This window comes from Bombina bombina, chromosome 1 (assembly GCF_027579735.1).
Source record: "Bombina bombina isolate aBomBom1 chromosome 1, aBomBom1.pri, whole genome shotgun sequence".
In the NCBI taxonomy this organism is placed as follows: Eukaryota; Metazoa; Chordata; class Amphibia; order Anura; family Bombinatoridae; genus Bombina; species Bombina bombina.
The window spans coordinates 1543138589-1543161588 of record NC_069499.1 but is presented as its reverse complement, the minus strand read 5'-3'; the positions used below and the strand labels follow the sequence as shown (position 1 = coordinate 1543161588).

The following is a 23000-nucleotide window of genomic DNA, read 5'->3' as shown; positions in this document are numbered from 1 at the left end:
TCCTTGGTCTTCATGGCAGTGTTTGGTTAGTGGTGCCTCTTGCTTAGGTGTTGCAGCCTCTGGGGCCTTTCAAAAAAGGTGTGTATATTTAATGACAGATCATGTGACACTTAGATTGCACACAGGTGGACATCATTTCACTAATTATGTGACTTCTGAAGGTAATTGGTTGCACCAGAGCTTTTTATGGGCTTCATAACAAAGGAGGCAAATACATACGCACAAGTCAATGTTCTGTTATCTATTTCTAAAACATAGTTTTATGTATATATTTTTCTCATTTCACTTCACCAACTTAGACTATTGTGTTCTGATCCATCACATAAAATTCAAATTAATAAAACATTGAACTTAAAATAGGTAAAAAGTCAAGGGGGTGAATACTTTTGCAAGGCATTGTAGTATAGCTGTGTAGAAGGAATAAAACTTGGTGAGGAACGGCTAAACTCTGCTAACAAGGTGAGGTTTCTGAAGACAGTTTAATGTAAAAAGTCATACACTGTTACAAGACTGAGCAAGGCAACAAGCCACAAGGTAGTTTCACTGCATCATCAAGGTTTCTCCAAGGTAGAAATGTCAAAGCAGAAAGGGGTTTCTAGATGTGCTTTCCAAGCACTTCTAAAGAAGCACAAAAGAAATGGGTTACACTGAGGACCATAGGTGCCCGGAAACTTAGTGCAACAGATGAAAGACACATCATGCTTACTTCCCTTCCCAATGAGAAGATGTACAGCAGTGCCATCACTAAGAATTGGCAGAAACCATGGGACCCTGATATGGTGAAGCATAGTCATTAACTCAAACAGAGACAGCTGTGCAGGAGGAATATAACTGGGTGAGGAACAGACAAGCTTTGCTAACATGGTGAGGTTGCTGGAGAAAGTTTAATGCCACAGTCAAACACCATGACAAGAATGAGCAAATCAACAAGCTATAAGGTAGTTTTACTGCATCTGCAAGGTCTCCCCGAGGCAGAAATGTCAAGGCAAACATGGGTTTCCATATGTGCTGTCCAAGCTCTTCTGAAGAAGCACAAAGAAAGGGCAACACTGAGGACAGTAGAAACAGTGGTTGGGCAAGGAAACTCTGTGCAGTAGATGAAAGACACATCATGCTTACATCCCTTCACAATCAGATGTCCAGCAATGCCATAAGATCAGAATTGGCACCAGAAAACAGGGTCCGGGAGCGGCGGAAAACAGGGTCCGGGAGCGTCGGATTAGGGGTTAATCAGTTTATTAGAGTGGCGGTGGGCTCCGGGAGCGGCGGTTTAGGGGGTAATACATTTATTATAGTTGCGGCAGGGTCTAGGAGCGGCGGTTTAGGGGTTAATAACTTTATTTAGTTGCGGGGGGCTCCGGGGGCGCCGGTATAGGGGTAGAACGGTGTAGTTTAGTGTGGGTGCTTAGTGACAGCTTATGAATAAAGCTGTAAAAAAGCCGAAGAGCAGCGAGATCGGATGAGTGATAACTATCACAGTCTGCTGCTCATCGCCCCGTACTTGGTGTGCGGCTTTTTGACAGCTTTTTTTGATAACTTTGGCGAACGTATTCAGGTCCGCAGCGGCGATGTGAGGCGAGCTTAGGCGGGCGTATTGGGGCCGGCAAAGCAGGTAAGTAGACACGTTGATAACTAGGGGCCACGATCTCAACATTGTCAAGTCTGCCTGTAATTACATAAAGAGACAAAAGCAACTGAGGCTGCCTAAATGCACACAAGAACTGTGGTTAGTTCTCCAAGATGTTTAGAACAACCTACCTGCCGAGTTTCTTAAAAAAACGATGTGCAAGTGTACCTAGAAGAACTGTTCATTTGCTTTGCATTTTGTTAATTGATCAAAATAAACTATCAAAACTTCTATAAATGAACCTTAGTGAACCTTAGTGAACCTGCGCACTAAAACATGAGAAATGCTGCTACTTGCACTAGTAGGTATCTTCACAGTCCCTATGTTCACCAGCCTCACTAGTTCCTATTGAACTGAGAGATGAGTGAGGTTTACTGAATCTGCAGCATTGAATAAATAAAAAACTGGTTAAGCTGGAGAGACAACTAAGTGAACTTTTACATCAGGTAAAACACTGTCAATGGACTCTCATGCCACACCTCCCTGGGTAAAGTGGAAAAGAAAAAAAGAATTTAATGTAAATTAAATGTATTCACCCACAAATTACAGCATGTAATGTGTGTATGAGAATGTCATGATGCATGTCTTGTTTTTTACAGCAGGTGAGCTCTAGGAGAGGGAGTCTTAAAACACTGCTGGTCGCTCTGCACATGCACATTTGCTGTAAAACAAAACAAAAGCAGGCATACTTAAGTACTAGCATGTTGGCCCCTGCACCTAAGTGTATTGCTTAATTTGCTGTATCTTTGCTTAAAACATATTGAGCTTTTATGATCTGCATATAAAATAGCAAGTACAATATAGTATAACACTTGCTATGTAACTATAAATAATATTAGAGCATCTGCAAGCAGACATGCGTGAGCGAACAAGCATATCTCTGTTTTTGACAGTCACATGATCGTTTCCTACCCTCTGGGGAACTGTCGCAAGTTGATGACACAATTGACAGTTGGCCAAGCTCATTCCCTATTCCCCCCTTCCCTTTGGCCACACACTCCATATTTCACGCCTCCCTCTTTCTCTATAGGCCCTCATTCCCTTTTCCACCTTTTCCCTGAAGCCCCTCATCTTTTCCACTCTCTCCCTCTTCCCAAGAGGCCATTAATTCCCTGTCCCATCTCTTCCTCCTTCTGGTGCCCATTCACTTTTTCACCCCTTCCCTCACCCCCTGTGCCCACTCACTAAGTCTCCCCTCATCTTCTGTAACTCCCTTCCCATGTTGGCTAAAGGGAAATTCTAATGCAAAAATAACTCTGAATTAGTAGCTCATGTTTATTTTTTTCTAAGACAAAAGATTTCTGTATTTAAAGGGACAGTCAACTCAAAATGTTTTATTGTTAAAAAGGTAGATAATCCCTTTAATACTCATTTCCCAGTTTTGCACAACCAACATGGTTATATAAATATACTTTTTTTTTTTTTTTAATTATAATTTTTATTGAGGTTTAGTGAAAGGTATACATAAAACTTCATAACAAATACTCATGTCATATGAAATAAGGCTTCAATGTCACAAGAGTAATAAAATAGACATGGAAAAGACGTATAGCCAACAAGTTACATAGCTAGCAAACATTATATAGATAGAGTGTTGATCCGTCAGGAACCTACTATATGACATAATAAAATACTTTTGGGCCAACAAAAGCCACATGCAGCAATGAAGCGAAAGAAGGAAATTATAACTAAGGAGACCACTTTTGGATCTCATTAATAAACCTCAGATTTTTAAATTTTTAGAATAGGTAGTAATTGGTATTGGAAGCAATAATAAGAGTAAATATATAAACTTGTTGTGTAAATAGTGTGGTAAAGTATGTAGGTATAAATAGTTAGAGTATGGCATAGACAAGATAAGCCATATAGTTAGCCCTCCAACAATAGGAGGTACATTATAGGGGGAGTGGGGGGGGGGGAGGTGGAAGGTTAGCTAAGAGAAACCGCTTTTTTAAGTCTCCTGATGTTAGGAGACAAAATAGATACTATGAATAGAGTGTATGTCAAATATGGAGGTACATTATAATATATTGGGGAAGGAGGTGGTTATTGAAGTATAGTAGATAGCTTATAGGCTAATTATATAATGGATAAATACTATATTTGATGCATGTATGACTAGAACTGAATATAAGGATGAGAAATTGTACAATTCAGTGCTATTGCAGGTCCAGCCTGCTATGGAAAACAGGGCATCCTGGGGTATTAGAAATTCACCTATGTGTTAGACATTAGTAAGCCATTTAATTACAGTATTTCCCATATACACCTGCAAATAGGGTTAATATTGAAATCTCAAACATCTGTCCCTTTTATACACCAATTTGAAATAAAATACTGAGAACAAGTGCACAGTTTTGGTATGTGGCAGAGGATAAAAACAGAGCTTATGTACAACAATTTGTATTATGGTGTAACACTATGCTATGAAGCTATATTTTTATAACAAGTAGGTAACGCGCCGCCCCGGCCGCTGGCAGCAATTTGCTAAGTAGGCAAGTTCGCTTAAAACTCCATGCATGTACATAAAGTATGAGGATGTTGAGATTCTAATTACCTAAGGAGGTGATAATCTAGTTCTATAAAAAATGAACACAGGAGTGAATAGGGATGATCTTACATTTAATTGCCAATGATATCCACATGGGCTTGAAAAAAGCTGTGAACATCTTGGACATAGGGCTGAATTATGTGGAAGAAACGTTGGGCCCTGAAATAGAGAAATCTTCTCATCCTTATCTGTCACTAATATTTATAAATATTATTTGCATCCCCTAAGAGGGCTTAACAGGTAAATATTATAACAGAGCATAATATAGTCATACATTGCAGCAGCGGCTCGAATATATAAACAGATTGTTAAGTAGCACGTTTATGTCTGGGTGTGCTAGTTACAAAAATCTCTAAACATGCAGAAAGACCAGGTTCATAACATTGCTTGGGGTAAGTGAATACTGTTTGCGTGTCACAAGAGAACTTAGCTGCTAAATATTATAACAAGATATAGCATATCAATAAAATGCAGTAGTAACAAAGAAACATAAGTGATCTGCTTGGTATTGTGATAAGCGTGATACATTCAATGGAAATTAAGCATATTTAAAGTTGCATCTACAGTAGTCCACAGCGTTGTTATGAGATACACATCAAAACCAGAGTCTATCAGTCCCAAAAAATACCGAACAAGGGAGCAGGTTCAACTTTTGCAGGTTTAGCCAATTCCTCTTCTAAGGCCGCAAGTAGTATGCTGCACTTGAAATACTTGCTCTAATGGCGGCGGCCAGCTCTCCTCAATAGCCAAGTTGTGATAGTCGCATAAATGTAAATCAAAAGCCCCGAGATCTGTCAGCCTTCTGGTGTCCGCTCCGGGCAGTCTATGTAGTTTGAGGGAGTGCCGGTAAGATAACTGGTAGTCGGAAGTCGGGCGCGGTCCCTGCACCCACCGCCAAGCATCAACGCACTGAAGTGGGTCAGCCAGTAATGTTACTCCGTGTCTATCACTAGGTAGGTCTATTCGCAGGCCACATAGCGCAGCCTCTGGTTCCCGTATCTTCTCAGGGATGGTGATTTCCCAAGCCTCCGCAATATCGCAGCCTGATGTATTCTGTGCAGGACTTATTAGTAAAGATGGCGGCGGTCGGGGATTCACTGCTTGCTCTATATCGCCACACTCCTCCTCATATTGGGCTAGGATAGACAGGAAGGCGGTATGCGTAGGAGTAGGGTTGTAAGCCTCTTCAATTGCATCTAGTAAAGTTTGATTATGACGCTCCAGCAAATCCTTTATCTGACTCAGGAGAGATGCAGTTATATTTTCCATGTCTCTGTTTTAGGCCAGGCGTCACGTAGCGTGTCTGAGAAGATAGAATCAGTATAATATCCTCAATGCAGTGTTATTTCATCTCCCTTAGCTTGGGATAGCTGGCAGTTGCATCAGATGTGAGAATATTAGATTATTAGAAGCTTAGGCTCATCCTGCATCGGTTGGGCTTTGTATTCATAAATGTAAAGCCAGGAGCTTCATGAAAACACGTCCGGCCATGTTAACAGCTGGCTCCGCCCCCATATTAATATACTTTTAACCTCTGTGATGTCCTTGTATCTAAGCCTCTGCAGACAGCCCCCTGATCACATGACTTTTTATTTATTATCTATTGACTTGCATTTTAGCTGTATTGTGCACAACCCACGGACATGAGCACAATGTTATCTATATGGCTCACATGAACTAAGTCTTCTGTTGTGAAAAGCAAATAAAAAGGTGTGTGATTAAGAGGCTGTCTATAGTGGTTTAGAAAAAGGCAGAAATGTAAAGGTTTGGATGTTATAAAGTATATTAATATAACAATGTTGGTTGTGCAGAGCTGGGGAATGGGTAGTAAAGGCGTTATCTATCTTTTTAAACAAACACTATTTTAGTGTTGACTGTCCCTTTAACATCAAACACATCCCTTTAAAGGAATAATGTAGTTAAAATTAAACTTTTCCTGATTCTGGTAGAGCATGTGATTTTAAGCAACTTTCTAATTTACTCCTATTATGTTTTTTTCTTCGTTCTTTTTCTATCTTTATTTGAATTTAAGCTTAGGAGCCGGCCCTTTTTTGGTTCAGAACCTGGGTAGCCCTTGCTGATTGGTGGCTACATTTAGACACTAATCAGAAAGTACTACCCAGGTTCTTAACCAAAATTGGGTCAGCTCCTATGCTTACATTCTTGCTTTTTCAAATAAAGATACCAAGAGAATGAAGAAAAATTGATAATAGGAGTAAATTAGAAAGTTGCTGCTCTATCTGAATCATGAAAGTTTAATTTTAAATAGACTATCCCTTTAAGCTAATTGTTCCCAAAGTCACCTGAGAAATTATGATGCTGTTCATAATGTGTTTTTTTGTTTTATTGTTCTTTACAAAATGACCACATACATGATCACTCTAATATAAACATAACATTAAATCTGCAGGGGTTAAGCACATAGGTAAAGTCAACCATTGCTTGCAGCTCTCAAACACAAACTGTGAGGGTCATGCAACTGTCAATCCTGATTGGCTCACTGCACTTCTCAAATAGAACCTGTGTATAAGTTCCACTGGGAGCCACAACACTAACTATGTCCTGCTCAGCAGTTGCAAGGTGTTGGGCATCATAATCCACATGGATGCATTTCAGTTTGGAATAGAACCATGCTTTGCAATATACATATATCAGCAAAATGGCTTCTAATAAAAGCTATAGCTATTTCAAAAGTGTATTTAAGTATGCACCGTGCACCAGCATTTTAGACACAGCACTTGCTTAGACCTAAGTGCTTATACCATCTGGTAACTCAATTTGTTAATTGCTGACATGATACAAGCCCCACTGGCACTCTGAGCAGTTGCAGTATTTACAATGCTGGTGCACTGAGAATATCTAGGATGCCTCACATATGCACATTGATAACCTTTACTAGAAGCATTGTTGCCAATACCTGTATATTGCAAATATGTTTCTATTCAAATATGTAATTAATCTATGTGTGTTTACATTTTGGCCGGAATATCCCTTTAAGCACTTGAGATGTTAATGAAAAAAAACAACATGATATTCACTTCCTCTGTGGGCATTATTTTCTCACACTGTCCCTGCCCCCAAACAATTTTGTCCCCTCACTGTGCCCATCTCCCTCTCTGAGTTAAGTGATACTATGTTAAGCTGTACGATCACTGTACTTATGTGACCTTCCTCTCTCTGCTTTGTGCCCGGGCTCAGTGCCCACTTGCCCTTCTCTCCCAGCCCCGGGTCTGCCTGCAACTAACTTCTGAGGCTCAGAATCTCTGTGAGTTTTCATACTAGAGCTTGTTGAGAGAAAAAGCGGGCGTGGCCACAACGAGAGGGGAGGAGTCATTAAGCGTGTAAATGTATTGCAATGGGCGTCATTCCATAACGCCCCGCCCAATAAACGGGTTCAGAACACAATATCTTTGCTACAGGCGGGATTCGCTGGGAGCTTAGTCCGCTCTAGGTCCTCATGGCTCCCTCGGTGCTGTTTAAGGTCCTGATCCCAGAAGTACTGAGGGCGGGATGCACGAGAGCATGGTACCGGGGTATCCACCGGGGCAGGTAAGGAGCAGCTGCCGAGTCCTCTACCTGATCCCCGCCCTCCCACTCACCCTTCCATATGCTTAACCCAATAAGTGACCGCCTTTGACCCCTTTACCTATTGCCTATTGTTCCATTGCCCTTAATGCTCTACTTGCCCCATGCATTTACCTCTGTAATTGATCACCTTCAAATACCCCACGCTCTCCTAGTCCAACTTACTGACCTGCCCCATATAGTTACCTCTCTGAAGGATTCATTACATTTATGCCTGACCCACTCAGTGACAACTCCATTACTTATAGCATTAACTCACTCTTCTACTTGCCAGGCTCATACACTTATTTCTTTACACGTCCCAGCCCAATACTCAATGCCACACTACATCTCACACAACCCACTCCCCATATGCTTATAACTACCCTTTTACCTAACCAGATCACTTTCCTCTCTCTGTCCACTGAATAATTAACCCTGTGTATCTCCTCTAACCCACTCACAAACTCTGTCTACTCCAACTCACTGAGCCCTTTACCCTCCCCTTTCCCTTCGCACACACTCTCCTGCACTAATCACCCCCCCCTCTTCTGCATGTCCAAACTTGCTTTATGCTCTCCTCTCATTTTCACACATCACTCACTTGTCCCCCTGTGTCACCCCCTGTACCACATGGGTAAAAGGTGATTATGTGCAAGGCTGGCACTCCCTCCCTTCGTTCTCCATATCACCATTCTGCGTGGTCCTATGTACAAGGTACCATAGGTGACAGAGGGAATGAGAGCGAGTGGAAGACTTGTACATATTCAGTTCATACCCCATTTGGTGTGTTCTGATATGAACATACTTTCTCACGTGTGACCTGTTAGGAGATTGCAGGCTGATTTTCAGAGATAGGTTAAATAGCAAAGGATAAGCTGTTTTATAAAAGTACTGAATAATAGTTTTGTTTTTGAAAGCAATAAAAAAAAAGCAAAGTATTTTTAAATTAATTACAGATTCTTGTTCCAACTGCCCAACCCCTTGAAATCCTGTTTTTTTTTATGTTCTTACATTGCAGCCAACACCTCCAATGAGAAAGTGTGCTGCATGTCACATTGCCTGAAATGCAGGTCCACTCCAGACTGCTAATCTGCCCGCAGGTCATCTTGACCCTCTGTAGTTGTAAACATTGAATCAGTGCTGGTATAACTATTCACTGCTGCCACAGTAGGGGGTGCACATTCTGTTTAATATATAGAGTAAGATAAATAAAGGGGGGGGGCAGAGGGACAGATCATAAAAGTAGAACAATTTATATAATTTATGCACTAATTTTGGTTATAATAAAATAAGTTATGCCTGTTAGGTAAAGATTGCATAGCAATATTTATACTAAGCATTCTTTACCATGACTTTTTGCCATGATACTGCTTGGTGCTTCTGGGTAATTCGCCCAGGCCTATCTTTCCTACCAATTGTAATGGGCTCTTCATGTTTTAGGACATGCTGTGGTGTGCGACCACAGTGCCGCTTTTCTGTGGGATTCTCTTGTGGTCTTCATCCTCCGTGACCCTCTGTTTCAGTGGTGTCCTGCATATATTTATAATGAATGACTCTCTAGGTTCAGGATATTAAATTGGTGGGCGAAATAGTCAAATAAATGTTCTGTAAACTTTACAGAACCTTTATTTGACAATTTTGCCCACCAATTTAAAGTTGAAATAATTAAATACACTATATGGCCAAATGTATGTGCACACCCCTACTAATTATTGAGTTTGAGTGTTTCAACGACACCCATTGCTAACAGGTGCAGAACATCTAACACATAGTCATGACATCTCCATAGACTATCATTAACCGTACAATAGGTCATACTGCAGAGCTCAGTGACTTTAAATTTGGCGCGGTCATAGAATGTCACTTAATTAAATGTTTGCCCTACATGACCTAAGTGCGGATACTGTGAAGTGGAAACATCTTGGCGTAACAGCCCAGCCACAAAGTGGTTGACCACACAAACTCATAGAGGAGGGTTGCTAAGTGCTGAAGTGTGTATTGAGTACAAATCACCTATCATCTGTAGCATCACTCGGTACAGAGTTCCAAACTGCTTCTGGAAGCAACATCAGCACAATAATTGTTCATCAGGTGCTTCATGAATTGGGTTTCCAAGGCTGAGCAGCTGTATACAAGCCTCACATTAACATGCACAATGTAAAACATCAACTGGACTGGTGTAAAGCACACCACCACTGGACTCTGCAGTAGTGCGAACGTGTTCTCTGGAGTGATGAATCATGCTTCACTATCTGGCAGTCTGATGGAAGAATGTGTGGTTGATACTAGGAGAACGCTACCTACTGGAATACATAGTGCTTACTGTAAAGTTTGATGGGGGAGGGATAATGGTCTGGGGATTTTCTCAAGGATTGGACTTGGCCTCTTAGTTCCATTGAAAAGTTATCTTAATGCTATAGAAAACAAAGACATTTTAGACATAGTTTGATGTGGAGGAACTTTTGTGGCTTGCTTGCACAGTGACCTGGCCTCAACCCTATTGAACACCTTTGGTAAGAATTAGAATGCTGATTGCAATCCAGACCTTAACATCAGTATCTGACCTCACAAATGCTTTTTTTGGCTGAATGGACACAAATTCCTCAAAAAGAAACTCCAAAATCTTGAGGAAAGCCTTCCCAGAAGAGTTGCAGTTGCTATAGCTGCAAAGACGGGCCAACTCCATATTAATACCCAAGGTTTTGGAACAGGATGTCCAACAAGCTCATATAGGTGTGATAGTCAAGTGGACCACGTACGTCTGGTCATATAGTGTATATTTGTGCAAATAACCATAACCTCACTAAATAAAATAACTGCAAGGGGATCCCTTTATAGGACATCCAAAATTAACTCAGTTTATGCACAAATCACTAATTACAACTGCATAGTATGTAAAAGAGCAGTATAACTGTTCCACGCGTAACTCCCTCAACAAGTGTTAGATCTGACCCAGAAGTGTCCAATGTGTGCTGTATCCATAATTCACTCTTATATAGGAGGAAATAAAATTTGCTAATCACATGGCTGTCCAGCAGATGATTGCTGTGAGTAGAAACCTCTATGATTCAATAGGCTGCATGCAAATGTCCAGACGTGGACCCGTTGCTCAGTGTGCCTAGAGGGATATGGCTGCACCTCACTGACGAGGCCCACAATAGGCCGAAACGTACGTCTGGGGTTTTGCTATTTCTCTCGTTCAGAGAGGGATTGCCTGGTATTTCGGGGCTGGACTGTGCTGTGAAGTCAGGATCAGACTGATATGCTTCAGGAAAGTTCTTCTCTGTGAAAGGCACATGTTGAGCAAAAAGAGGCTGCTTCTTGGGTGGTAACTAGCCATAGAGCAAGCTATTATGCTTTTGTTCGTTCCCAGGTTGAGCGCTTCTCTCTTTTTATTTATGCATGCAAATGTCAATGTACCAAATTCTTACAAAGTGCAAATAGTGGCTATTTTGGTTAATTGTGGAAACCTTGTGGTGTAGTGTTCTCAATGCTGACCCATCAGCCAAACTCTCGGCAAGTTTGGGCAGAGGATAAGGTAGAGTTTTCTCTAACACTCTCCTGGAGTTAAACAGTCAGTTGTAGACCACCTCTACATAAATACAAGGTAATCAGACCAACTTGCACAATCTGAAACAATATTTGGTGAACTCATATTTAAACGATCTTCAGCCAGAGATGAGAAGCACATAAATTGTCCAGATCTAGATATATGTATTACCACACAAGGTTTGAATTAACATTCATCATTCATGAACAGAAGATTTATTTTTGTACAAAAATAAGGTAAACACATATTCTTCATTTATTTCAGTTGGAGACAATTAATCTAAGTTGTGCATTTTCATGTTGCAATAATATTGCATCTAAATAACCCACTGTTGCTTCCAAGTTAACCTAGTCAATATCAATCAGTTTAAACTGATGGTGCTCTGTGATAATTAAAAAACAATGTCTTGTCTTACTTGATGAAAGTTCCTTATTCTCAATCTCTCTAAAATATCCTAATGTCCGATCCTTTAGTGTCCTGGTCAAATATATGACATCCTCTGATCTATGTGTAATCTTAAATATAATCATAAACATTCTTCAATTTCAATATCATAGAAGAACTGGGGTTTTTCATTATGAGTATTTGCCTTGCAAAATTTACAAGTTAAACAGCCTGGTTCTCTCTGAATAAGTGAAAGACCCAGAGGCAGAACTTTTTGTTCATTTTCTGCAATGAGATGTTTTTAGTGAAAATATTTCTGCAGTGTCTCTGAGGAGCCGGTGTTGCTGTGTTTGTTGTCCTTACTCGGTGTGCATGAGGACAAGTTCATGTTGTAAAGCCTCGCTGATGTCTGCTGTACGTTCCCACAGTGTCAGTCTGCCTGGGAGCCTGCTCTACTGTACTGCTGGGGTCTATATGCTTATTTTGGAGGGGCTGTTGTTCCATGCTCATACTACTGATGTATAATATATGCCTCCTAAAGGAGATATATATATATATATATATATATATATATATATTATATATTAGGGCTGCAACTAACGATTATTTTCATAATCGATTAATCGGCCGATTATTTTTTCGATTAATCGACTAATCGGATAAAAAGAGAATCAATAATAGTTTTCTATGGCCTAGATTTGGAGTTTTGTCGGTAAAGACCCGCGTAGCTAACGCCGGCTTTTTTCTGGCCGCACCATAAAAATAACTCTGGTATTGAGAGTCCACAAAAAGGCTGTTTTAGGCTCCAAAAAAGGATCGTAGAGCATTTTTAACGCAGCTTCAACTCTCGATACCAGAGTTGCTTACGGACGCGGCCAGCCTCAAAAACGTGCTCGTGCACGATTCCCCCATAGGAAACAATGGGGCTGTTTGAGCTGAAAAAAAACCTAACACCTGCAAAAAAGCCGCGTTCAGCTCCTAACGCAGCCCCATTGTTTGCTATGGGGAAACACTTCCTACGTCTGCACCTAACACTCTAACATGTACCCCGAGTCTAAACACCCCTAACCTTACACTTATTAACCCCTAATCTGCCGCCCCCGCTATCGCTGACCCCTGCATATTATTTTTAACCCCTAATCTGCCGCTCCGTAAACCGCCGCTACTTACATTATCCCTATGTACCCCTAATCTGCTGTCCCTAACACCGCCGACCCCTATATTATATTTATTAACCCCTAATCTGCCCCCCACAACGTCGCCGCCAGCTACCTACAATAATTAACCCCTAATCTGCCGACCGCAAAGCGCCGCCACCTACGTTATCCTTATGTACCCCTAATCTGCTGCCCCTAACACCGCCGACCCCTATATTATATTTATTAACCCCTAATCTGCCCCCCACAACGTCGCCTCCACCTGCCTACACTTATTAACCCCTAATCTGCCGAGCGGACCACACCGCTACTATAATAAAGTTATTAACCCCTAATCCGCCTCACTAACCCTATAATAAATAGTATTAACCCCTAATCTGCCCTCCCTAACATCGCCGACACCTAACTTCAATTATTAACCCCTAATCTGCCGACCGGAGCTCACCGCTATTCTAATAAATGGATTAACCCCTAAAGCTAATTCTAACCCTAACACTAACACCCCCCTAAATTAAATATAATTTAAATCTAACGAAATTAATTAACTCTTATTAAATAAATTATTCCTATTTAAAGCTAAATACTTACCTGTAAAATAAACCCTAATATAGCTACAATATAAATTATAATTACATTGTAGCTATTTTAGGATTAATATTTATTTTACAGGCAACTTTGTAATTATTTTAACCAGGTACAATAGCTATTAAATAGTTAAGAACTATTTAATAGCTAAAATAGTTAAAATAATAACAAAATTACCTGTAAAATAAATCCTAACCTAAGTTACAATTAAACCTAACACTATACTATCATTAAATTAATTAAATAAACTACCTACAATTAAACCTAACACTACACTATCAATACATTAATTAAATACAATATCTACAAATAACTACAATGAAATAAACTTTCAGCCAATCGGAATTAAGGTAGGAATATTCTGATTGGCTGATGGAATCAGCCAATCAGAATCAAGTTCAATCCGATTGGCTGATTCGATCAGCCAATCAGATTGAGCTTGCATTCTATTGGCTGTTCCGATCAGCCAATAGAATGCAAGCTCAATCTGATTGGCTGATTGGATCAGCAAATCGGATTGATCTTGATTCTGATTGGCTGATTCCATCAGCCAATCAGAATATTCCTACCTTAATTCCGATTGGCTGATAGAATCCTATCAGCCAATCGGAATTCGAGGGACGCCATCTTGGATGACGTCCCTTAAAGGAACCGTCATTGGGCTAGTAGGCGTCGGGAGAAGAGGATGTTTCGCGTCGGAGGTCTGCAAGATGGATCCGGAAGAAAGAAGATTGAAGATGCCGTTGATAGAAGACTTCATCCGGATCATGGACCTTTTCAGCTCCCGCTTGGATGAAGACTTCATCCGGATCATGGACCTCTTCAGCTCCCGCTTGGATGAAGACTTCAGCCGGATCATGGACCTCTTCAGCCCCCCGCTTGGGCTTGGATCAGGACATCGGAGGAGCTCTTCAGGACGGATCGGTGAACCTGGTAGGGTGAAGACAAGGTAGGAAGATCTTCAGGGGCTTAGTGTAAGGTTTATTTAAGGGGGGTTTGGGTTAGATTAGGGGTATGTGGGTGGTGGGTTGTAATGTTGGGGGGGGGTATTGCATGTTTTTTTTTTTCAGGCAAAAGAGCTGATTTTCTTGGGGCATGCCCCGCAAAGGGCCCTGTTCAGGGCTGGTAAGGTAAAAGAGCTTTGAAATGTAGTAATTTAGAATAGGGTAGGGCATTTTGTTATTTTGGGGGTCTTTGTTATTTTATTAGGGGGCTTAGAGTAGGTGTAATTAGTTTAAAATTGTTGTAATATTTTTCTTATGTTTGTAAATATTTTTTTATTTTTTGTAACAGTTCTTTTTTATTTTTTGTACTTTAGTTAGTTTATTTCATTGTAGTTATTTGTAGATATTGTATTTAATTAATGTATTGATAGTGTAGTGTTAGGTTTAATTGTAGGTAATTGTAGGTATTTTATTTAATTAATTTAATGATAGTATAGTGTTAGGTTTAATTGTAACTTAGGTTAGGATTTATTTTACAGGTAATTTTGTTATTATTTTAACTATTTTAGCTATTAAATAGTTCTTAACTATTTAATAGCTATTGTACCTGGTTAAAATAATTACAAAGTTGCCTGTAAAATAAATATTAATCCTAAAATAGCTACAATGTAATTATAATTTATATTGTAGCTATATTAGGGTTTATTTTACAGGTAAGTATTTAGCTTTAAATAGGAATAATTTATTTAATAAGAGTTAATTAATTTCGTTAGATTTAAATTATATTTAATTTAGGGGGGTGTTAGTGTTAGGGTTAGACTTAGCTTTAGGGGTTAATCCATTTATTAGAATAGCGGTGAGCTCCGGTCGGCAGATTAGGGGTTAATAATTGAAGTTAGGTGTCGGCGATGTTAGGGAGGGCAGATTAGGGGTTAATACTATTTATTATAGGGTTAGTGAGGCGGATTAGGGGTTAATAACTTTATTATAGTAGCGGTGCGGTCCGCTCGGCAGATTAGGGGTTAATAAGTGTAGGCAGGTGGAGGCGACGTTGAGGGGGGCAGATTAGGGGTTAATAAATATAATATAGGGGTCGGCGGTGTTAGGGGCAGCAGATTAGGGGTACATAAGGATAACGTAGGTGGCGGCGCTTTGCGGTCGGCAGATTAGGGGTTAATTATTGTAGGTAGCTGGCGGCGACGTTGTGGGGGGCAGATTAGGGGTTAATAAATATAATACAGGGGTCGGCGGTGTTAGGGGCAGCAGATTAGGGGTACATAAGTATAACGTAGGTGGCGGTCGGCAGATTAGGGGTTAAAAAAATTTAATCGAGTGGCGGCGATGTGGGGGGACCTCGGTTTAGGGGTACATAGGTAGTTTATGGGTGTTAGTGTACTTTAGAGTACAGTAGTTAAGAGCTTTATGAACCGGCGTTAGCCCAAAAAGCTCTTAACTACTGACTTTTTTCCTGCGGCTGGAGTTTTGTCGTTAGATGTCTAACGCTCACTCCAGACACGACTCTAAATACCGGAGTTAGAAAGATCCCATTGAAAAGATAGGATACGCAATTTACGTAAGGGGATCTGCGGTATGGAAAAGTCGCGGCTGAAAAGTGAGCGTTAGACCCTATTTTGAGTGACTCCAAATACCGGAGTTAGCCTAAAACCAGCGTTGGGAGCCTCTAACGCTGGTTTTCACGGCTAACGCCAAACTCCAAATCTAGGCCTATGTTTTTAATTAAAATCCACATACTGAGTGTTACAAATATAAACTTCAGACTAAAACTTTACATTAACACAACTGTTTCTTCAATTTTTAAGCAGCAGAGCACAGTTTTATAATTAAACAAAACAAAACCACAAACTCTTTGAAAAGCGGTAGAACTAGAAAGAGTTAGACTATCACTGTTAATAACATTCTGTTATTCACTCTTTCAGAAACTTTGCATTGAAATACAAAAATCTCAACATGTCCACATGCTTCTGGCTAAGGCTGGTTCTCTGTTTACAGCTATATTTCCTGCAGCAGAGAAAAGGCTGTTGAGGTGTACAGGTATACTTCACTTTACAGCGCTTCACTTTACAGCGCTTCGCTAATACAGCGCTTTGAGGAGCTGAAGTTCAACCTCCATGGATTTTGAAACAGTGCTGTAATCTTTGTGAGATTGCAAGAAAAGTGACTGGCACCATTTGTTATGCACAATTCACCCTTTTTACAGCATTACAGTGCAATCTGTGTCTCAGTGTTATAGTCTGGCAAGTTTTACTACAGTAATTGTCACTATTTTACAGGTACAGTTTCTATTGAATACTAATTGAATATTGTGATGTGCTAGTGTTAAACTAAACATAGCACTATTACACCCCTAATATATGTTAGTTCAAACATGTTTTCAAGTTTTTAAACACACTGGCAAGTGAAAAGAAAGCTAAAACTGCCTTGTTTCACTTTAAGGCGGTTTTCACTTTACAGCGGGGCTCCGGTCCCTAACCCGCTGTATGAGCGGGGTATACCTGTATAAGTAGGGTTTTGCCAATTTCACCAAAGTGGGATATTTATCTTTGTTAGCTCTTCACCAATGCTAAGTGTTTTCTACCTTGGCAAGGGGCCTCTCAATAAAGTAACCCTTGACTTCATTTTAACATAAAAATATCTAGAATATCTATATGCAATGGTAAATAACCAGCTATAAGATTAGGGGAAATATCTAGTACGCTCTAAAAATAACGAATATATACTTATAAAGGTTGAACTGGTACATATTATCACAATTTATTAAAAATATAAAAAAACTATAAAAAACAAAATCAAAAGCGCTAAGGACTGTATATCAATAACAGGACAAAGCCTTACACATTTATTTATACAGTACATATAATCAGCAATAGCAAGCATCCACTAAAATTGCAAACAGATAATAGTGCACATCAATTTAAATAAATCCCATCAATCTAGGGGCTAGGTGCAAATAACAAGCTTGGCACTATATCATGAAAAGCATAGTTCCAAATCACCAGATTTAATATAAACAATCCAAATGATGACTATTATATCTGGGTTGCACATAAGCCAGGGGTAGTTGTAAACGTATACTGTCCTGAAAAAGTGAAAAGTAGACGTCTGTAGACGTCCTTTAGGCTAAGGACATAACCATAAAACACAATACCATATGCAGGAGTTAATTGGAGTAAAGCAGCTGGTGTTGTGCACAGACCAACTAATTGCAAACCAACTAATCGATTATGAGATTCGTTGACAACTATTTTCATAATCGATTATTATCGCTTATGACGATTAGTTGTTGCAGCTCTAATATATATATATATATATATTTTGTTGTGTTTTGGTTCGCACCACTTCATCTGATTATTGCACTAAATCATTTGAGTGGTCTGACTTATAAGTTAATATTAGAACCACCCTGTGCACGGAGGGAAAAGGGATATTGAATTTAATACTAAAACAAGAAATGTGTGAGAAACTTATTCTCACACTTAGTTTCCCTGTATCCAGCACCAGATTCTAGGGATTAATAAACCAATAAACGAGTATTCCATATTTAGGACAATGACCCTTTAAATTCCACAAAATTATATGCACAATAGTTGAAAAAAATATATATATACACTTCACATTCAACCGTTAATAATAACGACAAAAAAGAGTTATCATTTGCAATATGTTTTATACTGAAATAACTTCAAGAAAAGAAAAAAAACGGATTACACAGTAATATAAACACGAACGTGGGCCCAATATTTTTAACTATAATTATGTCCATATGAAGATAATTATCTGTTTATTTTCAGATTTACTTGCTTGGATTATTATACTTTATATGTATCAACTTCATGAAGGTTGCAATATTTGTAGCCATTGAACGGGCTTATACTTTGGCTCGTGTAGATATAGTGTTGTCTGCGGTATTACATGAGAAGGTTATTCAACACTCTAGGAGTAGGATAACAATTATTTGAATTTCTTAACAGCTGCAAAGTCCATTAGAATTGGCATTTATTATTCTGTTGCAGATATATAACATTGCGACGCCTCAAGGAATTATGGCTTCTAAGAATTATACTTCCGCTCACCTCGTTAGGCTGTCTTTGGCAACATTAATAGCAAAACAGTTTTTACCTTGATTGCAGCGTATCCTGATTCTCCGTGTGTGAAAAGTTACTCACTTGTCTTCTGTGTTTATGTTAATCCGACCCTCAACGAGTGGACCTTACTCAAAACCGCTTTGAATATCTTGCAGCTACGCGCGTTTCACCCTTACTGGATACTTGTTTAGGGCTTCATCCGGCTTCATTCTTACTGGTCCTAGTGCCGACCTTTTATTTGATTCTGAATTGTGCTGCCCTTAAGGTGAAATGGACATTTACATATTGCATTGATTTCCATTAAATATTGTGCATTATTTCTGAAGTGGAGTCCTTTACAGACACTTGTTGTTTTAACAACCATTATTTAATTTATTCATTAAATTTCAATATTCATTTGTTATTTTATGTATTTGGCAAAATACATTCATTTATGCACAATTCATCCAATATATAACATCATAATAGATGAAGAAAAAATCCTTTTGTTTACAGTTTTCTTAAACACCATATATAAAAATATTCATTAACAGAGATTTAGTAATTTTTAATATTATCTTGAAATGTTTATTTCATGTATAATGTACATTTATGTTTTAATAAATGAATAATTCACTTTTCTACTTTCATTTTGGATTGGGTCAAAGATGAAATTCTTTTATTTATTTATACTTTCATCCTTATAATATTGTGTTAGTTTTTGGAGAGAGCTTAAAAGAACTGGTAAAATTTGTATTATTTAAGAGGAGATTCTTATATTTCAGGGGCTTTACTGTATGGTTCTTATTTTTAAAGGAAAGGAGCATAGTTTATCTCTTCATTTAATCCATAAGGTTTCAAAGCTTTGAGATCATATATCCATTTACATTCTTTTTGGAGCAATATATTATCCAGGTTGCCACTCCTTATTGATATATCAACTTTTTCTAATCCCAGAAATTTTAATATTTCCTCATCGCTAGGTGAGGGGTACAGCGATGGGCACTTGCTGTGCCCCCACCTATGCCTGTTTATATTTAAGCAAGTGGGAGAAGGATGTCATCTATGGGGGAAGCCAGGGGGGGTAATATAAAGCTCTGGCTTCGCTTCATAGATGACATCCTAGTATTCTGGTCAGGATCAGAGGTGATGTTGAAAAATTTCATGAAAGAAATCAACATCAATAACTATAACCTTAGATTTACATATGAATTTAATAAAGTAGAAATTACCTTTCTGGATTTAAGGATTAATGTACAGAACAATAAAATATTCACTAGTACCTATAGAAAAAAGACCGCAGTGAACAATCTATTAATGGCTGACAGCCATCATCCCCCCTCCTTAATCAATAATATCCCAAAAGGACAATATTTGAGACATCGCAGAAATTGTTCAGATTTGATTAAATTCAAAGAAGAAGCTGGTTCCTTAAGAGAGAGATTTAAAAACAGAGGATATTCCAATAATATACTTAAAGGGACATTATACACTTATTTTTTTCTTTGCATAAATGTTTTGTAGATGATCTATTTATATAGCCCATAAAGTTTTTTTTTAAATAAATGTATAGTTTTGCTTATTTTTAAATAACATTGATCTGATTTTCAGACTCCTAACCAAGCCCCAAAGTTTTATGTGAATACTGTCAGCTACCTTCTCCAGCTTGCTGCTGTTTGTGTAAAGGGTCTTTTCATATGCAAAAGAAGGGGGAGGGGGGAGTGTCTTATTTCCCATTTGCAGTGGGCTTTCCAGCTACCTTTTCAACAGAGCTAAACTGACAGCTTCTAAGTACGTTTTTAAACAGTTTTATACTGGATTTTTATATCAGTATCTGTGCATCTTATTCTTTATAGTAGTGTCTATTACATGCAGTTATATGAAAATGAGTGTATACTGTCCCTTTAAGAAGGCATATGTATCAGCCATTAAAAGAAATAGAGAAGAAATATTGTATAAAATTAAAGAAACAAGTCAAGATAATAAGATCAGATTCATCTCTACTTATAATAATAAATGGCAGGACATTAGAACCATATTAAACAAACATTGGCCAATTTTAACCTTAGAGAAAGATATAGTCAATTTTGTGGGTGATAGACCTCTCATGTCAGCTAGAAGAGCTCCGAACCTCAAGGATAAACTGGTTCAAAGCCACTACACAGATACATCCAAAAGCTATTGGTTACTAAAGTATCAAGCAAAGGAAGGTAACTTTAGATGCAATAAGTGCTCAGTATGTAGCAATATGCAACAAGGCAAATGTTTTGTAGATAATCATGGCCAAAGTTACAGAATAAAAGGTAAAATTAATTGTAAAAGTGAGGGAATTATATATCTGGTCTTTTGTTGCTGCCCCATGTATTACGTAGGCAAAACCTATCGTGAATTGAAAGAAAGGATCAAGGAACACAAAAGAGACATATCCAATAAGGTAAAAACCAGTAGTGTAGCAAGACTAAGTTATTTCACAATAGCGATGAGGAAATATATCAACTTTTTCTAATCCCAGAAATTTTAATATCAATAAGGGGTGGCAACCTGGATAATATATTGCTCCAAAAAGAATGTAAATGGATATATGATCTCAAAGCTTTGAAACCTTATGGATTAAATGAAGAGATAAACTATGCTCCTTTCCTTTAAAAATAAGAACCATACAGTAAAGCCCCTGAAATATAAGAATCTCCTCTTAAATAATACAAATTTTACCAGTTCTTTTAAGCTCTCTCCAAAAACTAACACAATATTATAAGGATGAAAGTATAAATAAATAAAAGAATTTCATCTTTGACCCAATCCAAAATGAAAGTAGAAAAGTGAATTATTCATTTATTAAAACATAAATGTACATTATACATGAAATAAACATTTCAAGATAATATTAAAAATTACTAAATCTCTGTTAATGAATATTTTTATATATGGTGTTTAAGAAAACTGTAAACAAAAGGATATTTTCTTCATCTATTATGATGTTATATATTGGATGAATTGTGCATAAATGAATGTATTTTGCCAAATACATAAAATAACAAATGAATATTGAAATTTAATGAATAAATTAAATAATGGTTGTTAAAACAACAAGTGTCTGTAAAGGACTCCACTTCAGAAATAATGCACAATATTTAATGGAAATCAATGCAATATGTAAATGTCCATTTCACCTTAAGGGCGGCACAATTCAGAATCAAATAAAAGGTCGGCACTAGGACCAGTAAGAATGAAGCCGGATGAAGCCCTAAACAAGTATCCAGTAAGGGTGAAACGCGCGTAGCTGCGAGATATTCAAACTGAGGGCTGCAGCTGAGCCCTCATGAACAGGCCGGAATAACGGAAAGTAAAGACCGGGACAATATCAAGCGGTTTTGAGTAAGGTCCACTCGTTGAGGGTCGGATTAACATAAACGCAGAAGACAAGTGAGTAACTTTTCACACACAGAGAATCAGGATACGCTGCAATCAAGGTAAAAACTGTTTTGCTATTAATGTTGCCAAAGACAGCCTAACGAGGTGAGCGGAAGTATAATTCTTAGAAGCCATAATTCCTTGAGGCGTCGCAATGTTATATATCTGCAACAGAATAATAAATGCCAATTCTAATGGACTTTGCAGCTGTTAAGAAATTCAAATAATTGTTTATCCTACTCCTAGAGTGTTGAATAACCTTCTCATGTAATACCGCAGACAACACTATATCTACACGAGCCAAAGTATAAGCCCGTTCAATGGCTACAAATATTGCAACCTTCATGAAGTTGATACATATAAAGTATAATAATCCAAGCAAGTAAATCTGAAAATAAACGGATAATTATCTTCATATGGACATAATTATAGTTAAAAATATTGGCCAATATTTAGTATACAAGTGGGCCCACGTTCGTGTTTATATTACTGTGTAATCCGTTTTTTTCTTTTCTTGAAGTTATTTCAGTATAAAACATATTGCAAATGATAACTCTTTTTTGTCGTTATTATTAACGGTTGAATGTGAAGTGTATATATATATTTTTTCAACTATTGTGCATATAATTTTGTGGAATTTAAAGGGACATTGTCCTAAATATGGAATACTAGTTTATTGGTTTATTAATCCCTAGAATCTGGTGCTGGATACAGGGAAACTAAGTGTGAGAATAAGTTTCTCACACATTTCTTGTTTTAGTATTAAAAAAAAAAAAAAAATATATATATATATATATATATACACATACATATACTCACACGTATATATACAAATACAGTGCAGTCACTAGAGGCAGGTGAGGCAGGGCTTCACCTCTCATATGGGCAAAAATATATATTTTTTTATTGGCTTTAAAAAAAAAAAAAAAAAAATGCAATTTTTTTCCCCAGCATTTTTTTTCACAGCTACATGTTGTTCAATGGAGAGGCACAAGCAGGTCTGTCCACCATTACACAACATGCTGCGCCACCTACTGGATGAAAGTGGTTAAGATCATTGCATGGCCCATAACTGCTTATTTGAGGCAGTCCTATTTGGGCCGACCCAATCCAGTGAGAGGCATTAGTAAGTGGAACTTAGG

The 23000-nt window shown here is 38.2% G+C and overlaps 1 protein-coding gene across 1 annotated transcript in view; it reads left to right on the top strand.

The window, feature by feature from the left end:
- Window positions 1-7558: 7558 nt before the first annotated feature.
- ACSF2 (acyl-CoA synthetase family member 2) overlaps window positions 7559-23000 on the top strand; it is a 363626-nt gene continuing 348184 nt past the window's right edge. The window contains exon 1 of the mRNA XM_053708837.1: window positions 7559-7727. Coding sequence (XP_053564812.1) covers window positions 7636-7727 — 92 coding nt within the window. The 5' untranslated portion in view covers window positions 7559-7635. The remainder of the gene's footprint in view (window positions 7728-23000) is intronic.